This window comes from Leptonotus elevatus, chromosome 7, assembly GCF_054856555.1.
Source record: "Leptonotus elevatus isolate MCC_2025b chromosome 7, RoL_Lele_1.0, whole genome shotgun sequence".
Taxonomy (NCBI): Eukaryota; Metazoa; Chordata; class Actinopteri; order Syngnathiformes; family Syngnathidae; genus Leptonotus; species Leptonotus elevatus.
Window position 1 is genome coordinate 22544599 of NC_141245.1, and position 22916 is coordinate 22567514.

The 22916-nt window shown below is 42.7% G+C and overlaps 1 protein-coding gene across 5 annotated transcripts in view; it reads right to left on the reverse strand.

Annotated features, from left to right (window-relative positions):
* nectin1b (nectin cell adhesion molecule 1b) overlaps nt 1-17761 on the reverse strand; it is a 204088-nt gene extending 186327 nt beyond the window's left edge. For 4 of the 5 annotated variants that reach the window (XM_086081315.1, XM_086081313.1, XM_086081316.1 and 1 more), the window contains exons 1-2: nt 17047-17761; nt 12986-13021 (exon numbers count right to left, since the gene is read on the reverse strand). In XM_086081315.1, the coding sequence (XP_085937441.1) occupies nt 12986-13021; nt 17047-17101 (91 nt within the window). In that variant the 5' untranslated portion in view covers nt 17102-17761. The remainder of the gene's footprint in view (nt 1-12985; nt 13022-17046) is intronic. The other variant, XM_086081314.1, reaches the window with a different exon arrangement.
* Between the last annotated feature and the right edge of the window lie 5155 nt (nt 17762-22916).

Below are 22916 nucleotides of genomic sequence, written 5' to 3' on the forward strand. Positions count from 1 at the left end.
TTTTTTTTTTTTAATTCTCGCACCAAAGAACCCCATCCGCTATTCGAATTGTTTGTTTTCCTTTGGTCCCATTTTAAATCCATCTACATTGCTACTAGCCTCGTCCTAGCTAGCACTAAGCTAGTTAATCTCTGTTTGTTGCTAACGTGGCGTTAGCCAGCCAACAGCGAGGCCAACAGCGAGGCGTTAGCCAGGCAAATATTCCCAAGGGAGACAGCCACTCTACCACCTGAGCTATGCCACTTGCTACTATCTCTTCCAAGTGTACATTTGACTCTGTTGAAAGTGGGACCAAATCCACTGTGCATAATTGACCTTCCAGGTGCGCAGCGCCGCGCTGTCCCGACACCACCCCGTGAGTGGCCGGCAGCATACCCCCCCGCCCCCCGGCCTATCCCCTGACCTCCATTTCCCTGTTGGTCACTCGGCAAATCCGAAAAGCCTCCCGGCATCTCCATGGCGACCGGGCCACAGTCGGAGCAGATGGCCTGAGTGTGCCGCGCGGCAATTAAACAGCCAGCGATGAGCGGCGAGAAGAAAAGTGGGTCAGGACAGGGGGGCGGAGCCGGAGCGGCTCGCGCCTTACTCCACGGTCGTGCTTCTGAGACCAAACCCCCCCCCCCCCCCTATTAAAATAAACACGCGTCATGAAAAAAATGTGGTTAAATGAAATTAGAAATATATTACTTAAGTAAAACAAAATTATCTGAGAATGGAACAAGCAAGGTTGACTTGATTTATTTCTTTGGAGACTAAAACCAAATCAACAAAACATCAGAGAGTGAGGACAGCGGAACTTCAAGCGGGATTACAGTGGCAAATCCCACCATCCAATCGATAGAATTAACCCTTGAAGTAAATTCCTGCATCCAGATAAATAGATTGAACACAACACGACTGGATTTCTTTGCTGGTCTCTGGCAAAAATGTGGGTCACTGCCAGCGTCGCGGTTCGCTCAGATGACTTTCATTCAGCAGCTGCTGAGTGGTCATGTGTCTCTGCGATTGAGTGGCGACCAATCCAGGGTGTGGTTTGGTTTTCGCCTACAGGAGGTTATAGCGTAGTAGTTCACATACCTGACTTTCTTGCCACCAGCATGGCTGTAGTTCGCACCCAAGCCTGCCTGCCTTATTAATTTATTTCATTAACTGGCGACCAATCCAGGGTGTGATTTTGCCCCGTCAATGGCTTTTCGAGTGTAGTGGTTCGGAGTTATTCCAGGCTACGATCATAGAATTGGTTGTACCGTAGGGTGTTGTTGGAATGGATGAATAGACAGAATTCATTTTAATAGTCTCCTTTGTTCTATCCTTGCTGTTGACTTGCGACCAATCCTGGGTATAGTGGACGGCCATATTTAATGTGGTGATTCACATGACTGACTTTAGCGCCGCTAGTGTGTGATCAATTCTTGTTTAGTTACTGCACATGCGAGTATGAATTGTCATTTTTGTGCTCTGCATTTGACTGGCGACCAATCCAGGGTGTAGGGATGGACACTTGTCATCACTATTTGTCGTGTACCAGTTCACATGGCTGACTTTTGTGACACTAGTGTGGCATGGATTCCCACTCACATGTGTGAAACGTTTTCTATCTCAACGTGCCCACGATTAACTGCCGACCAATCCAGAGATTTACAATACTTCTTTTGTCATCACCATTGGTCATGTAGTGGTTCGCATAGTTGATGAATCCCAAAACCGCATATATGTACTAATTATTATGTTTTAAACATTTAATTTTGTTACCAAACATGTTTTTCCAATTTTAGTTATGTTCGTTTTTGTTAAGTATAATAACCTTGACGGACAAAAGGACTCTTTGACACATTTCTATTTTGGACCCTCTTATAAACGTCTCGCTGTGTCTTTGAATCGCTCATTAGACTCATTGAAAAGAAAAGTATTAATTCCAGCAAACGACGGCGCTGCTAATTAAATTAATTCTCACTTTTCAGTGTCATTAAGTCACAATTATGCAAACGAAGAGAATGTGGAAAGATAGCTTTGAGTGGTTTTGGCGACGGGGGGAGAGAAAAAAATACAGCTGGAAAAAAATTAATGAGCTCTTATTGGTACGAGCGTCCCTGACATGTCCAAGTGGAGACGCCGCCAAGAACGCGAGCGAGGCGAACTGGAATCATACTTGGATGTCGGCCACGTTCAGGAACAGCAGGTCCAATCCCCCGCAGGGTCAACATGAGGATCTTCATCTCCTGACTTTCCTTTTTACATGCATGCTTTTTTTTCTCTTTTATTTATTATAAAGCCCTGAAGGAAAATCTACTTTTTAATTGCTTGTATACAAAGAGTTATTTGAGCCGCACGGTGTGCTAGTGGTTACCAAGTCCGCTGAGAGTCAATTAAGACGGTTCAAATCTCATGTTCGGAGTTTTCATGTTCTCCATCAACTTCCCTCCCTACCACCATCAAAAAATGTGCCAGTCAGGTTCATTGAAGACTCAACATCAAAATTGTCTTTAGGTGAAAATGTGAGTCTGAATGGTTGTTTGTCTATACATGTTCTGGGATTGGCCTGCACGCTGCTCATCTTGTCCAAAAACTGCTAAAAAACCTGCTGGCATGTGTGTTTGGTGATGCGTAAGCTGTCAAGCACACACACTCACTGGCCAGATGCAGCCTGTCATTTTGCGCACACTTGCCGGCGAGATGATGAATGTCTGGGGCTGCTTTCCACCTTCAGGACCTGGGCGACTTACTGCATTTGATCAAACAATGAGTTCTTCGGTCTACCACGAAATCCTGAAGGCCAATACGTCACTCACTCGGTGGCCATTTCCAGCCCGTCATTTTGCACACACTTGCCGGCAAGATGATGAATGTCTGGGGCTGCTTTCCACCTTCAGGACCTGGGCGACTTACTGCATTTGATCAAACAATGAGTTCTTCGGTCTACCACGAAATCCTGAAGGCCAATACATCACTCACTCGCTGGCAATTTCTAGCCCGTCATTTTGCACACACTTGCCGGCAAGATGATGAATGTCTGGGGCTGCTTTGCACCTTCAGGACCTGGGCGACTTACTACATTTGATCAAACAATGAGTTCTTCGGTCTACCACGAAATCCTGAAGGCCAATACATCACTCACTCGCTGGCAATTTCTAGCCCGTCATTTTGCACACACTTGCCGGCAAGATGATGAATGTCTGGGGCTGCTTTGCACCTTCAGGACCTGGGCGACTTACTACATTTGATCAAACAATGAGTTCTTCGGTCTACCACGAAATCCTTAAGGCCAATACGTCACTCACTCGGTGGCCATTTCCAGCCCGTCATTTTGCACACACTTGCCGGCGAGATGATGTTGATGAATGTCTGGGGCTGCTTTACACCTTCAACAACTTGCCACTTTTAATGAAACAATCAGTTCTTCTATCACAAAATCCTGACGGTGAACGCTCGTCACAACATCATATTCTGTCAGTCTTGAGATCACTCAATGACGCTCATGAAAAAGTTAGCTCCACTCGACTACCTACTCCCAAAGTGGCCATTCTTCTTAGCCGCTTGTCGCTGCATAATTTAGCGTCACGTAAAACGCCGTAACACACGTTTGACCCGCAGGGGTCGCCGCCCCTCGACGTGACATTTGGCATCTTGTCCGCTCGGCTGACAATCGCGGCGGAATACAAAATGGCTCCCCCACGTGATGCGGGCTAGCGGTTTTTTTTAATGCGCGCGCTCCCATGTGGAATACCCTGGCAAAGTTATTCAGCTGGAAGAGGTGCACATGCGGAGGGGAGGGGAGGGGGGGGGGGGTAGGAAAGCGGAGGCGGGCGGCGAGGACAGCAGGAATTTATTTAGAGGCATGACTAAAGATGCTAAGAGGACAATATTTTTGGTGGAGATTCAATCTTTCTTTGCTTTCGGAAAGGCTCATATTTTACTTGAGAAGAATTCACGGCACACCAAACAAAACGATCTTGTCTCAGTTTATTTACTCAGTCTGAAGAATTATGTCAAATTCAAATGTAGTAGAATGTCATTTTCCAATGCAAAGGCTAAAAAAATATTTTTTTGGGGGGGGTGCTTAATTTTGGTTGGTTGGTGTTTTATTTTATATTTGCAAATCGTCGCGGCTATGTGAAGAACGCATCAATTTTTTTTCATTTTTATGTTTTTGGGATGTCTGCATCACACACAAAAAAAATGGGCAAAAGTGTTTTTCACATAGCAGAGACAATATAACTATAAATATAAACTATAAACTATAAAACACCAACCAACCAAAATTAAGCACGTTTTTTGGTGTGAAAAACATGTACATTTTCTTTCTTTTTTTATGTTTTTGTGATGAAACTGAATGTTGACATCTCAAAAACCTAAAAATAAAAAAATGGGGAAAAAATGGACAAAAGTGTTTTTCATATAGCAGCGACAATTTGCAAATATAAAATAAAATACCAACCAAACAAAATTAAGCAAATTTTTTGGGGAACACGTCCATTTTTCTTAATTTTGTTATTTTCATGTTTTTGTGATTTAACTGATGACATGCCAAAAACCTAAAAAAGTGCTTTTCAAATAGCAGCGACAATATTTATATTATGTTAGTGTCTAGATTTGCGTTGCTTCATGAGACGTTGACAAAGAAAGCAGATCAAATCAATCCCTTTCATTTGAATTTCCTTATATTGTACTTTTTCATCTAAGAAATGAAATGGCGCCCCGTCAGAATTCTCCGTTCTGCTGTATAAACTAAATTGAGTTTGTTTTAGAGGCTTGAAGGCTGCGCCAGACGGGCCTTCATAAGACGCATGCGTCTCTCCCACTACCCTAGTAAACCGGAACCGGCAGACTCAGAAAGGCACACACAAAAAAACCTTGAGACGATTTAATGAGCTTAACCCCGAGAAGAAAGTCAACCTGCGGCTTTAACTGTTGTGGATACTGCAGGACGTGAGCGCCTTATTACCACTCGACACGTTTTCTTGCACTACGAGGAAAATTAAACAAAAAATAACGCCGGATTAATTCATCCTTATGTCAGTAGGATAGCAAAAAAAAGTAAATAAGGCAAGTGGGAGTCCTCCCCAGTCTGTCAAATAAATAATACATTTGGGATGCCGCAGTGGCTTGGCTGAAAAGCGTTCAACTCCAGAGGCGCACTCTGCTCTCGTCGGTTTCGCGTCAGCTCCGGCGAATGAGCGCAGCCGACGCTGTGTTTTTGTATTCCCGTGCGTTTGTTTCACACGTTTATAATTGCACCCAGGGAGCCCCGGTGCGAGCTTTGCCCTCTCTCGCGAGCCACTCGTTTAAAAAGCCAGCCAGTCGTTCTGCGCACATCCGCAAGCCCTCCAGAGAGGCATTACATGCCACCACGGCAGGCAATAAAGGCAAGCGGGTGAAGGCTGCTTGACACCCGACATTATGCGAACGTTGCAATGAAATGCAGCAAGGCTTGAAACTGGCCAATCGATAGCAGGCTTCGTTAGTCCCGTTTGGCTCCGGCGCGGACGGCAACACGCGAGGATCAATGGCAAATTGCAGGACGCCGCATTGTTTATCTTTATTGAACCCCCGTTTGATGAGGGGAAAGAGGTGGGGGGGGGTGGGGGGCACAGTTCAGACCCACCTGTAATAGCACCACATTGACACGCTTTCGGTGTTTTTTGCTTGTCTGTCAGCGCAGGATGAGGCTATGCAACAGCAAACTATGTGGACTTTGAGGCATCGGTTTATGCACTCGAGGACTATGCGACGGCCGGCGATATGGCAGCGGATTAGGCGGCGTATGCTGCGGACTAAGTAGTGGCACACTATGCGACCAAAAACTACCAAATGAAAACTATGTGGCGGCAGTAGATAATGTAGCTGCTGCCGTGGGTTTAAAAGTGACAGTTGACGTTAAATTTTTAAAGTTAGGGCCCAGCTGATATACATTTATGAGGCCAGTGCTGATTCCAATATTTGGCAGAATACAATTCTGATAACCGATTCATTAAATGATTAATTAAAAATACATATAACTGGCGCCAGAGGCGGCAAATCCAGGTCCAGAGAGCAAAAACCCTGCCCCAGTTTGGCTTTAGCCCCTGATGCTAGCTAGCTCCCTAGCAGATAAACCAGCACCACGAGAGCTAGCTAGCTAGCACCTGAAAGTAAAAACCTTGGCACAGTTTGGCTTTAGCCCCTGATTCTGGCTAGCTAGCTAGCTCCCTAGCAGGTAAACGAGCACCATGGGAGCTAGCTAGGGAGCTAACTTGCTAGCTCAATGGCAAAACCAAGTCCACAAAGTAAAAACCCTTCCACAGTTTGCCTTTAGCTAAACAAGTTCCAGGTCCTAAAATTGTCGATTAGAAACTCAAGTCAAGTCATGTGAATGGAGTCCCCCACACCTCTGCTACGAATCGCTAATACCCCCAGTGGGAAACAACAAACCAGTGTTTCCGATGCAAAACCTTCATCGCCGCTGCCAAAACCGCAACCCCACACCCGTTTTACAAGCACGTTGATACTTTGAAGCGTCGTCAACTCCCGGCGAGATATCATCGCGGCATATTAAATGAGCCGACATCATCGCTCATTAAAAAAAGGAAACATTTCCTGCAACAAAGCCCCTTTTGTAGCGCGAGTGCGGAGAAATCCTGCAGGAAGAGTGAAGAGAGGAGACGTTACGGCGGGCGGGGAAGGGGACGCTGGGTGGGCTCGGAAAAAGCGGGAGAAAGATGTAAAAGTCTGGCAGCGGAATCTGATGAAAGACCCGCACGCGCGTGGAGAGGATGGAAATTTCATCACAGCTTACTTTTCTGGAACGTGAGGTTCACGCTACGCTTTAAGAGTTAAAGACTTTCATCAAAGGGTGCAGCAAAGGATTGACAGTCCCTGAAGGAAGGCGGGGACGGACGGTTTGAGTCACGGTTTGGACGCGGTGACGATTCCTCAAATCTGAAATGGATCTCACAGCACGATGGAAAAATAAGACGGTGTTGACGCAATGACGTCTCCATTCGAGCACAAATACATTTTTTTCAAATAGTATTCAAGAGACATGGGGGGAAAAATGGAGGCCGTTTCATATTGAGGCAAACAATTGGAAATCTGGAAATTGCGATTTCAGGTGATCTGCGTCGTATGTCAAAATGCGCGCATCACCAAAATTTTCCCCAAAAATGACTTTTATTCACTTTTTTTTTAAAATCCAAAATAAGCAAAATAAACCGTCTTCATTTTTCGGCTAAGCATACCTCACAAAATTTGCATAATTTGTTCCCCTAATTTCTTTTGTTGACTTATATTTAAAAAATCAGGTATACTATTATTCTGATAAACAACATAAATGAAATCATTTAGCATGCATTTGAATTAGACAGTCCCAATCTACATATTGTTAAATATATTGCAATACTTACTGTTTTATTTAGGCAGCAGAGATGGCAAATTCAGGTCCAGAAAGTAAAAACCCTGCCACAGTTTGGCCTTAGCCCCTCGTGCTAGCTAGCTAGCTAGCTCCCTAGCAGGTAAACAAGCAGCCGGGGAGCTAGCTCGCTAGGGAGCTATAGGGAGCTAGCTAGCTAGCACCTGGGAGCAAAGCCAAACTATGGCAGGGTTTTTCCTTTCTGGACCTGGACCTGGACTTGCCACCTCCGTTAGGCAGCAAAGGAGTCAGGTTCGAGGTAATTAATGTTTCTATGCAACGTAAACTTGTTGATGCAAATGTTTGACTTCATTCGGTTTTGCTAACGTCTCATTCGTGTTGACCTTAACCATTAAAAACAAACTTTTGGTTAGGATTCTACCTCCTGTTTTTGTCAGAAATCCCAATGGCTCGACAGCACTCACTATTGACGACCCACGATTGGCTAACCGTTTTTTTTGTCTCGCGCTCCCAACATCCCTGCAGCTTATTGGAGGACTCGGTTTCAAGACCTAATGGAGGCTCAGCTGTGACATGTCAAGAGTGTCTTTTAAAAGCATTTGAAGAGTTGGGAATTATCTGCCTTCAATCCCTCATGAGCGAGCGTTTTTAATGCTGAGTGCACGGAAACGTTGCTAACGAAGGCTGCATTCCCTTCCAGCGTTCTCGCCCGTGAATAAAGCTCACGTAAAGAAATAAATATCATTTGCTTTGTCGTCGATGCCGAGAAAGGTTATCACTATGGTAACAGCCGAAGAGGCTCGGAGCAATCCTGCCAGCTATTTGCAAGCCAATTAGTGTCGTAAAAAAAAAAAAAAAAAAAAACACTGTCGGCTGTCAGAATTCTTCTAACATTACTTGAAAGATTAAGATCAATTTAGGAGGCATTATAAAGCCTATCAAAAAAAAAACGCCCCAAACAGACAAGGAGGAGAGAAAGCGCACGGGATGGACGGAGTCAAGTCGAGCGGGATTTTACCCGTTTAATCCCTCGACAAGAATCTGTCTGCTAAATAGGAGGAGAAATGTTGAAGACAGATTAATGCCGAATCAGAAAAGCTCGGGGCGAGATTTGATCCCCTTCATTGATTTCCTCTTTTGCCTCGCGTTGCTGATTCTGCCATTCCAGTTGAAACAGAATGTCAAGGATTTAAAGCAGAAAATTGCAGATCGCCAAGGCTTTTTTTTTTTCTCCCCATCTCATCCTGATCCGACATGGTCACTACCAAGAAGCAAGACAAGACCTGATAGGAACAACCTGCGATCTTACGCTCGTGACGTACATTACATGCGGTCTTTGTCCAATCGCTTTAAACGTGATTTGACTTCCCTTTTCATGACAAATCAGAAAATAGAGTGTCAAACTGTGACGCTATGATCTGCCAACATTTAGACGGCACAAACAAAAAAAAGTAAGCCTTGCCCTCTTATTGCCAATCTCGGATACAAACTTCTAATTGGTGCTCATTTGCCCAAAAACTCTAGTTGGCGTTGCGGATTTCACCCAAAATAGTTGCTTTGTCACAGACAACTGATAAAAAAAAATTACTTTTTGAATTCTGATTCCCCACATGGCACATATTCGGTAGGCGACAAGAAATGTTCCTCACTTATGCTCCAGTCACTACTTTACGCTGTAAATAAACATAGTGCGGCTTAGCCTTGGGCTAGCAGGCGCCATAGCTAGCTATATGCTTTTAGCGCTATAGTCAAGTTCATTTGAAACAGAGTTTGAAAATATAACACGATGTATGAGTATTTTCAGAGGCTATTTTGAAGCAAAAACTTTTGCAACAGTTGAGAACTACTGCCCAAATAGTTAGCAAACAAAAACTGAACAACAACTAAAATGATGGCCTTCCTTCATTTTCATCTTCTGGCATCTGTCTTTAAAACTTTTTAGAACGGCTTTTGATAAATATATGTCCGCCCAATTTTCTATCGATCATTTAAACAAGTACCAGGGTCTAATTTATTCCAACTTTCCAGGAGGCGCTACTATTGTAGCATAAAATAGCCTTCATTAAACTGAACCTTGGGTTTCGAGTACAAATAGTCAAATACTCCCGGTGATATTAGCATGAACTGACTGGAATAAGTTGAGCACAGAGAAGAAATTCACGAGTAAACCGCTCAGCTGGGAATTTCAACCATTCATTTATTCCTCATCATGACTGGATTCTCACCCCTAAACACATTGTAGGGTTCGGCCGGGGGTTGAACTTAATTCATCATTCATTCTCTCTCTCTAGATTCTATTTGCGCACAGAGGGATCGCGCTCTCGCTACCATTCAGGTTCAGTGCTTTTAATGTTATGTTTTATTCAGGCCCGACCAAACTGGACCTTGCAAGCAAAACTCCAAGCGCTGCCGCTTGAACTCCAGAGTGGAAACAAAAAAGAAAGCAATTCAAATACTTTTTACTGAGCAAAAAAAGGAATTTTGAAAGAGTGCAAATTACCGCCGGGCAACTCGCAGAAGACGAAACAGAATATCGGCTTTCCATTTCTTCTTTTCAGGGAAGAGCAACATCAAAATAACCTAAAAGCTCAGACATCATGAAAACTGATACTTGACCACTTTGAATGTCTTGATTTGAATTCAGCTCAGTCAGACAACAAAATTATTCTCTTTTATATAAGCAAGACTTAAAAACTATGATGTCAAGTCTCTTCTTTTTAGGAAAGTGCAATGTCAATAGTTTGTCTTCTTTTTAGTCAAGTGCAAGAGCAGTCGCTTGTCTTTTGGGGGAAGTAGAAGAGAGATAGTGTGTCTTCTTTTCAGGAAAGTGACAAAAAATATTTGACTTCTTTTTAGTACAGCATTTACAGTATATTATTTATATAACAACAGTTTGCCTTCTTTTTAGGAACATTAATCAGCAATAGTTTGTCTTGAAAGGAAGTACAACGGTGATGATTTGTTTTCTTTTTAGATAAATGCAACAATGATGTGTGTGTTTTTTTCTAGAAAGTGCAACAGCAGCAAGCTGTCTTCTTTTTAGTAAAGTGCAACAGAATAGTTTTTCATCTGCAGGATGCTTAAAACTGCTGGGTCAAACATAGCCTAATGTTGGTCAAAAATTGACCAACCGAGCCGCTACTTGGGTTCATTTGGGTCTTTGGGTCACTTTGTTTCAAGCTAATCAAAATGTTGAGGTTGCTTTGAAAAAAAATTGGGTTTTATGTACAAAACAAACCAGAAAGTAGCAGGTTGGTCCAATATTGGGTTATTTTGACCCAGCAGTTTTAAGCGTGCTGCAGATGAAAAACAAAACAACTTGCTGTGTTGCACTTTCTGAAAAACAAACTATCATTGTTGCATTTCCCTAAAAAGAAGACAAACCATCACTGTTGCACTTCCTTTATGTTGTGTTTCTGTAAAGCGCTTTGTTTGAAAGCGCTATATAAATAAAGATGACTTGACTTGAAGACAAACTATTGCTGATTAATGTTCCTAAAAAGAGGGCAAACTGTTTATGTATTTTTTTCAAAGCTGTACTAAAAAGAAGTCAAACAATATTTGTCACTTTCCTAAAAAGAAGACAAACTATCTCTCTTGCGCTCCCCTAAAAGACAAGCTGCTGCTGTTGAACTTTACTAAAAAGAAGAGAAACTATTGACGTTGTACTTTCTTAAAAAGAAGAGACTAAACTGTTTTGAGAAGGGTAAAAAAATAACCCAATTTTGGTCCAAACTACTTTGATGTATAAAATCGCATTTAATACAATAACAAAACATTGTGACAAACGTGATGACTCTCTGATATGTCAAACTGCCGCATTATAGCGCCACCTACTGCCGAGGAGGACTTACGATACCTAAAAATCAAGTTAGGTACCACACAAGTAAACAAACACGTGCAGTTAAACGTCCACTACTGCCAGAAGCCGATCCGCACTGTTTGTTTATGGAGTTGAAGTGTGGCTTGAGTGTGAAGTAGCGTAGCTCCACGACGCTACCCCTTTACATGATTTGCCCCTCAAACTGCGGCGTGGAAACACAAAGACAGCAATTCAAATATTTCTCCTGAATAAAAGTGGTTCAGAGAGCCTGGAAATTACTGCGGGGCAACTCTTGGCAGACAAAACGGAATCTAAACTTTCCATTTCACGCAGCGTTCCAGGAGAGATTTGACAGCAGCGCCGTCGCAACGAGCCCGGAACGCTCAAAGAGAAGTCGGAGCAGGCGAGGAAGCGAGCGCTTCCATTAGCTCCTGTGAGTAGCAGCGGCGAGGGAGAGAGAGAGAGAGAGAGAGGGAGAGAGAGAGCAGCGACGCCTAATCTGCTGTCAGCTCGCCTTCAAGCAACTCTCCCAGGAACCTGCCCATCCATCACGAGAGGCGATGCCCCCCAGAGGAGGCCGGAATCGCGGCAATTAGTATTCACACTCAAACTATCAAGCCTTACAATCCCCGTGCGACTTCGCCCACGGATCGTCGGCGTGGGGTACAAATGAGCAAATTACGGAAACTGCGACGGCGCAAACCTCCGCCAAGGCCAAACCATCCTTATTGGGTTCTGTGTTAAGTTGTAAACACACCTCATACATTTGCATGAATTTTCCAACAGCGCATGAAATTTGGAAGCGGACGCCGCCGCCTAAATTTGGGCCGCCTCAGGCTCGCCAACTCATATTACAAGTACTTGACCAGCATTGCGGTAAGTTGGGTTGATTTTTCACTGCGCTATATCAATTCTTGATAGATAACAATATAAACTGAAATGTAAATGACACTCACAACCAAATTGTACACGCTCATAGATACCAAGAATGTACTGGTATGCCCAAAAATCAAGGTTCGGTTGGTTGGTAAAATCTTTTCTTTTTAGTAAAGTGTAATGATAATTTGTCTTCTTTTTCAGAAAGTACAACAGTAATTTTTCTTCTCCAGAAATTGTATTGCAATTTTCCCAAGGAAAGTGCAACCATTTCTCTCCACCAATAGTGTGACATCTGCTACAACCATTGGCTGAGCTACGCTGTGTTTGTTTACAGAGCGGCCCTAACACCAAGCTACCTTCACGAAATATATTCAATGTGGAAAATCGGCACACCTTAGATATCGCACCGAATGTCCCGTACCTGTATACCCCGACGGATGCTGATTGGACTCTTGGTCCTAAAGAGTTCTGGCTTTAGTCACTCAGAACTGAAAATGCAAAAATCTCACAATTTTTCATTCGTTTTCAGGCAGGAGCCAATCCTGTGTGACCGAGGAAATTCGGGGATTCCAAAATTGACCTGGAATCACTCCAGACTGTCACATGTCCCAGATCGATGAAACAGGTCTTGGGTCGTCACCATTACAATAACAAAGGAGCAAACAGCAGGTACATGCCTTTACTAAAGAAAGAAAGGAAAAGAAAGAGTTCTTTTTTTTTTTTTTATGTTAAGAAAAGTGTGGGGAAAAAAAGAGCCCTGGATCGCATAACCCTTAAGTGCAGAGTTATACCACCACCAAGGCCTAACTGTCCTCATGCACCATTCACTGGGAAATGGTGGACAATTCCACCAAATTGAAGAATTCCCATCACAGCAATGGTGAAGCTTTGTTATTTGGGGTTAATTTTAAGCAGAAAGCAAACAAACCGGGGCTTACCTCTACCACGGCTCGACATTTGGGACGCATCATTCCCTGGGAAATTGAGAAAAATTCAGCAAAATCTCATAACTCAGCTATTAACTTCAAGGGCGAAATTCTGCAGGCAGGTTTGTTGTGTTTTTTGGATCATCTTCATAACTAAACTAAAGGTTGGAGGGTTACATCTTCACGTACCAAAATATGAAAGCATTACTCTCTGGGGGGAAAAAAATGAAAATATTGCAGAATGCCACTAAATTCAACAAGCGCCACCCAAAAAAAATGCTAAATTTAAATGTTATTGGTTATTTTGATCATTAAAAAAAACAAAACAGGGCATAACTCCACCCTGGTCCAACAATCATGATGCCTTGCTCAATGAGAAATTAAGGAAAACATTACACAATATTTCATTCATGCGTTGTCTTTCTTGGTTGAAATTGGGTTTTGCAAACACCTTCAATCAAATAAATCAAACTTTATTTGTACAGAACTTAATACAAGCTAAGAATAAAACCACACTCTAAAAAACAGTTGGGTCAAAAGTAACCCAATTATGGATCAAAAATGGACAGATTCACATTTTGGGTCAAATTAACCAAACTTTCTGGGTTGTAAAGACACCATTTTTTTTACCCAAATAAAAGATCTGACCAATATTTATGAGTTGTTTTACACTAAAAGACCCATTTATTGACTCAAAGTCGGGTCAAATTGATCCAAGTAGAGGATCGGTCCATTTTTGACCCAACTGTTTTTAGAGTGTGCCCTATTAGAAGTGGCACCTGAGACCCAGCACGGCGGTGCGAAAACATTAGCAGTTCATCCTGATCACTAAACAGGGGCATACCTCCACCAAGGCCCAACAACCACATGAGAAAACAAAACGGAGCGATACCTCCACCAAGGCCCAAAAATGCTTATGAATGACCCGGTGGGGAATTATGTAATACGTTGCGAAATTGAACCAAATGAGTTATTGCTTTCTCAACATTGTGTGTAAGTAATTTGGATGACAAACAAACCAACAAATGGCCTTGGCTGAGGTAAAAATGTGCAAAGTCAGCGCGCTAATTAAAGACATCTGTGCATTTACCAGCACTTTCCTGCCTGAGTCGCCATCAAACATCCAGCGCGAGACCTTCCAGTGACCCCCGACGGCCTCCGACCCTCCCGGCCGCACTGACCTCGGATGCCGCAGTGGTCAGAAATGCGCGGACGACCGCCCAAACAATCAATCGGGCTGTCAATCGCAAACGACAGCAAACCGCGGCGCACGCATCGACTTCAAGGGCCAGCGACGCGTATCCTCGCACGGATGCTGGCGCCCAAAGCGGTGACTCGCGCCAAGGACGGCCGGGATGTGATTTATACTCGCCCTTACGTCTTCGTTAATAACTCACCGCTTGCCACTAAATAACAGAGACATCAGAGCCGTACCTCCACCGACCACCACCTGGTGGAGGATTCAAATTAAATCGAAAGTCTGGAATTGCGGCCCGGCCAAAGACAGCAGGAGCTCGTATTACCCGCGCGCGGCCGATCATCTCTTTGGCGAGGGTTCGCCGTTTTGGAATCTGGCGTGTGGTTTTATTGGGCACCGTTCCCTGCAGCAACACGGGGCAGCCCGCTGCAAGCGTTTCGCCTGAGACACTCCCACTTGTTTGTGCTTCCACAATGACGACGGAGACGGGAACAGGCTGTATATCAATTAGGACTTGAAAAGGAGGCTGGGCATTTACAGCGACGCCCTTTAACCCCCGGGGGCCACAGAGAGCAAATTCTTGTTGCTGCGTGTCTGACAGAGGAGAATACAGGCAGCAGCTTATTTCCATTAAAAGACACTCACTTTCTGTTCAATAAAAAAAAAAATGTGGAATGACAACATTCTAAGTAAACTAACATTAGATTAAAGATCCCTTATCATTTAGTTTGGTCAAAAACTAGGGCCAAACAATTAACTGTAATTAACTCTGTACGCCTTTTTTGAGTGGCACAGTGCAAAAACAGGTGGGGAAAAACCCCCGACCCAATTTGGGGCAAAAATGGACCAATCCACTACTTAGGTCAATTTGATCCAAAATTCTGGCTTGTTTTGTACAGAACAATCCAATTTTGGGGGCTGTTTTGTAAAAAAATGACACAAATTTGAGGGTTTTATACACCCTTAAAAGGTGCTGGGTCAAAAATAACCCATCTACCACATGGGTCAAATTCCAATTTTTGGCCAAAATTGGGTTGAGCTAACTTTGGGTTAACCCAGAATGTTGGGTCATATTAACCCAAGTCGTCGGTTGGACTAATTTTTTACCGAAATTGGGTTATTTTTGTCCCAACACTTTTAAGGGTGTATAAAACAACCCAAAATGATGGGTCATTGTTCCATACAAAATGTCAAAATGACCCAAGCTTCTGGGTTGTTATGTACAAAACAAACCAAAGTTGGGTCATCTTGACCCAAGTAGATGATCGGTTAAAATTTGTGGTTTAAAAAAATGGGGTTGTTTTTGATCCAGCACTTTCAATAGTGTACAAAATAACACAAATCTTGGGGTTGCTCTGAAAGTTGGGTCAAATTGACCGAAATAGTGGATCACATCGTATTTTTCACTCAAATTGGGTTATGAAGTGGCACTGTCCCCATGTACAAGTATTTGATATTTTGCATCTTTATAATGTCATATTTCGGCCTTTTCAAAAATATTACTGCTGTATATACATTTTTGGGGCAGTGTAATATACTATATTATATATTATGATGAAATACCATATTTGTAAAAAATAAAAAATAAATTGTAAAAAGTAAGAATGAGTTGATATCTTTGTATTTATTTATGAAATTTGTGGGTGGCCTGACAGAGGGCCGTCGTTAATGTCGAATCGAATTCAAATCGACATTGCAACGCAGTCAAATGCAGTTTTCGAATCCAACGCGAGTCTTTAATCATTCCGCATCATTTGGTTTGATCTTCTTTCTTTCTACTTGCACAGTCACGTGACCTTGTCCGGGACTTTGACTACATGTCCTTGATCACCTATGGGCGAAATTGAAATAATAATAATAATAATCATGCTTAACGAGAGCGCAGTCAGTGAATGTGACGCCATTTTATTCCACTTCTTTACTTCCAAACGGAATAATTTTTTTTTGTTGCCTCAACCGATTCACAACGGCAGCTCGGCCTGAAATCCGATTTTTCCGCACATACGCTGATCCGAACTGTGGAAAAACATCGGAAATGGCGTCGCGTTTAAAAGCACCCTTAGGAGCATCTCATTTGGTTCTCGATTTATTTTTTTCCCCGTGACGCCTCAAGTACAATTTTCCACACACACCCTTGATTGAACAGCTTCAAACACGACACTACACTACACACACACTACACACACACACGGGAACGGCACTAATCCTGATCTTCTCCACAAGCAAAGGGATCATCTCGCTGTAAATCACACGGAGCTCTTTGTGATCAAAGTATCCCGTCGCTGTTGAAAGACACCAGCGAACAAGGTCGACATCGTTCTCGTTTTTCACCTCGGAACGGGACACAAATGGAAATATGGCGCATTTGTGGATTCTCTGTGGCCATTAGCTTGACCACTGACAGTTATTGAGTTTAAATAGCCTTTGACTGGCTTTCATGTGAACACACTCATGCATCGTGGCTGTAATATATTCCGAGGCGCAACACTCCCACTCTTAACAGGGTCGAATCCACAAAGCGGAATAAAGGATTTGGACAAGAGAGGATGAAGGGAGGGGGTCATTACATTAAGGATATTCATCCCATTACAACTGTAGAGCAGAGGATGCTTTTATTCCAAACCCCCACCCCCCCTCCTCACTCAAACCTAAATTAGCCAAACTTTGCGGTGCCTCGCTCACAACGCCATCTGCCGGCCACCTGTGTCACTGCACCTTTCTTTTTTTTTCCAAAAGCTAAATAAGTACTCTGCAGCAAACGCGCTCAGAATTGCAAATGTATTTATGGATGCAATGAGTAAAAAGTGCGTGGCAGCAAAAAGTAAAATAAAGCAAACATGGGAATAAAAATTATTTTTTTTGTAAGGGGGCTTACCTTGGACGTGCAGCGCCATGAGGAGCACGCAAATCCCCGCACACAGCTGCGCCATGGCACCTCAGCTCTCCCGGGGGTCTTCTGTGTTAGAACCGCGCACAAAGAGCGAGCATGCAACTTGCGCAAATCCCACTTGAGGGGCCAAAAAAAAACACACACACACACACACAGAGAGTGGCGGAGCGAAAGAGAGTGGGGGTCCCCTGGACTGAACTGGACTGCTACCTCCAAAGCCAAGCAAACAACAAACTAGAGGATCACGCGGCGCCTAAGCATCAACTGGCCGGGATGGTTCCCCGATTGACTTCCACGGTGGATGCGAGTTGAGCCTCAAGCGCGCCGCTGCGGTTCCATCCAAGTCTCTTGGATCGATGGCCGGCCCGGGAGCGGGTGGGTGGGTGGGTGGGTGGGGGTTGGGGGGGAAGTTTCCCAACACTTTCGGCGTCCCGCGTCCGCTAGCTGGTTAAGTGCCTCAAGTTCCCCGAGGTGGCAGGAGGGAGAACGGCGGGGAAAGATCCGCAGTGGAAGTTCAGCTTGTCGAATCCCGCTTGACGCCGCGGAGCTCCACGCAAGAAGCGGCCGTGTTGTGCTCACGCTGCTTCCCCCAAACTCCGACTGCCTGCTTGCTTTGCCTGACTGCCTGACTGACTGACTGCCTGACTGACTGCCTGCCTGGCCCGGTGAGCGAGCCAGAGAGCGAGTGTCTCCACCTCCCTCCCGCGCAACGATCCAAAGGGGAAGCTCGGGAGCTGTGACGTCACAGTAGAGAGGGGGAGGAGCCGGGACGATGGATGGATGGATGGATGGGACCCGGCCCGCCAAAATGAACGCGCGTGCACGCGCGCCATTGATTTGGATTATGTTAACAGTATTTGATGTGTATTTATTTATTGTAGCAAATTAATGCAATGGTTTATTTAGTTTTATTTTTCTGTATTTTTAAGTTTAGTTTTGAATCCATTTTTTCCATTTCCATTTTTGAAAAATTTTGCATGTGAAATTGGAGGGCTTATAGGTAATTTGTTTCCCTTTATTATTATTATTATTATTGTTGTTCTTTAATGTATTTGATTTCAACCTTACGTTTTTTGTTAATTTGTCAATGTATTTGTTCTAATGGGCTCTTACAGTACAATACAAGTGTGCCTGACCTCAGTAACCACGACGACAATGGCCACACACACCTGGTTTAATCAGTTTGTCCAATCATGAAAGACAGGAAATGAAGTAGTGGATTTGTGCAAAGAGCCCATTAAATTGTAAAATATATACATCAGGAATAGGTAAAATAGTTCTAAAAAATTATATAGTTATTTATTTATTTAATTTGAAATCATTTACATTTGAGATCAACAGTTGATAGGTAAAATTAGTTAGCCTCCATTTTGATTTCAGCAAATAAGTCTAATTTGTCATGTTTATTTTTTAAAGGATAACTCAACACCAAATCAACTTCTTCTTTTTTTGCTGATAAACTATATAAACGTTTCTACAAATGCTGTCTACATGTCCTGGTCATTACTTTGACATTTTAGTGCATGTTTATTGAAAGCTTAAATTTGAGGTAAAAAAAACCGTGTGTTTGGCGCCATCTTCAGGCAACACACTGGGATAACCTCAATTTAGCTGTTTGTCCTCTCATTACACGAGACGATACATCCTACGTCACTTGTTCCGCATGAGATCGTCGCCCCGGCCACCCACCGGCTCGTACTCGTGCACTCCTCCTTAAACGGCTTCTTCGTGAGTTGCTGCTGTCAATCACAGCCAGACCACGCCCAACGCTCTCCCCAATCGCAACCCAACGGTCCTCCAGGCAACACCCCCTCCCTTTGAGCGCCGATTTCAAATTTTTGTGAGAGGTGGAGCAAGAGTCTCACTTCCTGTTGAGTTATCATTCAAATTTAAGTTGAAACATATTTGCATGAAATCAAGAGATAATAGGTCAAATAAGGTAATGATGTTTTTGTAGGATGTATTCATTCAACTTAATAGCGCCGATTTTTTTAAATCGTTTTTTATTTATGTATTTTTTTTAAATGTATTTGCTCATTTATTAAATGTTTGTTGTAAAACAATATTTGTATACCAAAATTATTTGAAATGCATTTAATCTGTTCCAGCACCCCCCCCCCCCTCAAAATACAAATTATTACGTGTTGTGAATTTGATCATTCAGTTAGAAAACAGCAAAAAGTGCTACTACTGACAAATGCAAACAGTATTTGCATTAACATTTTGAAGGTACGTGCACTCACACAATCAAACCAGAAATCGCGCATGTGCACGTCTGAAAGTAGACCCCCGCATACGATGCAAATATTCCGCCAAGTCGCCGAGGGCAGTATATGTATGAAATCAGCCCAACCCTGATTGGATGCTTTATAAGTGTAGCCTCCAGTTATGTACATGCATAAGCACTTAAATCATCCATTGTAATATCACTTCTATGTCCCCACTTTTTTTTTTTTTTTTGCCACACCGCTGGGAAACATCACACAACAGCACAATGGCTGTGTAGTGACTTTAAATGACCAAAATAAAACGGCCAAATTGGTTTGGTAGCTCATTACCGATGCCAGGCTTTGTTGTCTGAAATGTTGCATGACTGTCTTCACATCACCCGCCGGGGAAGCATTCTACTTCGCCACCATCTCTCTTCAAGGGGGGGGGGGGGGCATATTGTGAAATGTCCCCAAAACAAAACAAAAACACTGTAAAAAACAACAATGAAGTGACAAGCAGGTGGGTGAAATCGTAGCATGCGCCAGTTGTTGCTGGAACACAAGCTCGGCACGCCAGGAAAGCATGAAAACATTTGACTATTCCTGCACGGGTTTCACCATATTTTTTCTCTCTAAAATATATACGGCGGAGGAGATAAATCAGTCAGTGAGATTTGATTTAGTAAATGAATACAGACATGATGACTCAGGGTGTTCTTTAAAAGCTTGATTTTATCACAAACTGCACATTTGAGTCAGGATTTATTTAATAGCAGTCGGAGAGAAAATGATAGATGAATGCAATCTCGGGTTCATTTCAAACTAGAGATGTTTGATACCACTTTTTTTCCCCCCCTAGAGCAATACCAGTGCAAGTATTCAGTCTCGAGTACTGGGTACACTCTAAAAACAGTTGGGTTAAAAAATGGACCGATCCTCCACTTTTAATCACGAAATGGGTGTTTCAAAGTAAAACAACTGATAATTATTGATTACATCCTTTACTTGGGTCAAAAAAATGGGGTCGTTTTATATAAAACAACCCTGAAAATTGGGTCAAATTGACCCATAAAGTGGATTGGTCCATTTTTGATACATAATTGGGTTACTTTTGACCCAACTGTTTTTAGAGCGTAGTTATGCATTTTGATTTGATCGATTTGGCCGGGCTGAAGATGGACGCATTGTGTCCTGATAAAGAAGTAAATTCATGTTCTTCATAATTCTACATTGTTACTGAGAATGTCGATTGATTGTCTAAGAATGTCTCAGACAATATGAGTGGGAGCTGGATGGCTCATTGGGTCACATTGCTGACCTCGAAAACCGTGATTGGGGTTCATATCCAAATCAGGGTGGACGGCCCAACCAACCACACAAGTCAATTGAATTTTGAATCGCTACCGCCACCTGTGGCCGGAAAATGAAACCGCATGTTCCCTTCTTCACGTATACAACGTGCACGTGAGGTCACATGACTGAGGGAGTGAAATTCCAACCAGAATCGAGTCTGAAAACTATTGGCCAGAAGCTTGCAGGAGTTTCCATTATGAACAGCTAAGGTGTTCATCTTTTATTTAAAAACATGTTTCAGTCGTAAATGGTCAAATAAAAAGGCTATTGTAAAGATATTTTGGGGCAAATTGTTACAAAGTTCAACTTTAACAACATTAGGTGTACTGGGTTAGCGATTTCACCAGTTTGGGTTGCTTCCAACCTAGTAATTTGAAGTGTGCAACAAAAATCTATATGCTAGTTTTATTGAAAACATTGATTTAGAAAATTGTGCATTATAAGTTAAATACTCAATTATCATTGTGGCATCATCTCGTAGAATGTTGGTGTCAAGGAAATATGCTGAAATGAGGGAAGGACTGGAGCTTTGTTTACTCAAAAATGGGCTGCTGTCTTGTGGCATTTATTGACAAACTTTTTGGGATGCGTATCAATTACTCACGGATTTTATTCCCCGTGAATAACGAAGGTTCACTGTACCTCAATTTTGTCGCACACCTTATAAATTGTCTTGCTTTAAAAAAAAAAATACATTCAGTTAACCAATGTCTAAAATGTCTTTCGTGCTTACAAAGATGTTCAGCTAATTACCTCATGTTCATTTTCGAACCCAAGGATTGACAGTGTGTAAACATTGCCTGGTGTCTTAACGTAAAGCTGACGAATGGAAGTGACGCCTCTTGAAATTTTGCACACTGACTTCAAAGTCAAGCTGAGATCCTGCCAAGTGCATGTTTAGTTGACTTTTGAAGTAAGACTCGCAATGCCAGACGGCGTGAGTTGAAATAAATATACACGACATGAAATATCATCTGCCACAAAAGCATTACATGGGCTTTTCACATATCTTTACTTTCCTTAAGTATTTATTTTCAGGCCAATTTTTACTTTTGGAACCCAGTTCTCTCTCTTTAGCTAGCGTAGATAGAAGCGAGCGTTAGCACCGTAACTTTAGTTACTTCTAATTTAAGACATTTTAAATTCTAATGTTTATTTTCACACATTTCTTTGCCAGCTTCGGTACCTTTCCGTGGTGACAATTTTTTATTTATTTTTTGCTGGCAAGAAGCTACGGTCATTTTCATTGTTGTCATTACCGTTGTGCTACATGCTAATCATGTACGTAGCATAGCATAGCCTTAGCTAGGTTGAACTAATGTGTGGATATAGCAACAATATTTATCAAACAAATGTATTGCTCATGATGTTCTAAGTATCTTGACACTTAAATTTAGGCTGAACTCCAAATTGTACATTAAAATAAATAAATAAATAAATATGTACGTTTATGAGGCTATCAGGAGGCTACTTTTTTTCCCTCTCCCTTTTTTCTTAATGGGTCCCCAAATCCTTAGCCACACGCCTGCAGGCTCGGTTATCTCCAGTCCAGGAATTTCAAAGCCCTGGGCCGGCCGGGTCCAGCGCTTCATAAAAGCTGACATCTGTCTCACTGATGGCCTCGTGAAAGATGTCACAAATTTGCCACTGCTGCTGCTCGCTCGCTCGCTCATAAATTGCGGCGCAACTTTGGCAAAACGCTGACGAGGGGGAGCAGCATCGGCCAGGTCTGCAGCGTGAAATCTGCTCTGGGAGCGCCCCAAAGTCTTTTTTTTTTTTCCTCTCAGTATAGAGCAGCAGTGTTTGGTTTGTCTTGTATGGAAAAATGGATGTCACCAATACGGAGAGGTGGTAAAAGTGCTCACACTCTATTGTTTTGTAGTAATACTTTAAGTGCTGGTCTAAATCATCAAAACAATGTGCTATCATAGCTTTGCTAACGTTGGATAAGGATGGAGCACTTTTAAATGTTCAGGCTAGCATAAAACAATGTATTCGCCACAAATCATTAGAGTAGCCAAAAAAAAAAAAGTTATCACCAAAAACAAAACAATCTCCCTGGTTCACATTCTTCCATGTTGTGGCTGTTTTTGTTTTTTGTTTTACAAGACCTCAAGATCTTAATCAAGATGTCAAACACCGTCAACTTGACCTCTCTCAATTTGAGTATTTGTACTTTGTTACTTCCCACCACAGCCAATACGCAGTCTGCATTTGGTTTTGCCGCACAGCAAACAGACACTAACATTGAATACATGGTGCTGATCATTACTGTAGTTCAGGTTTTTGAGT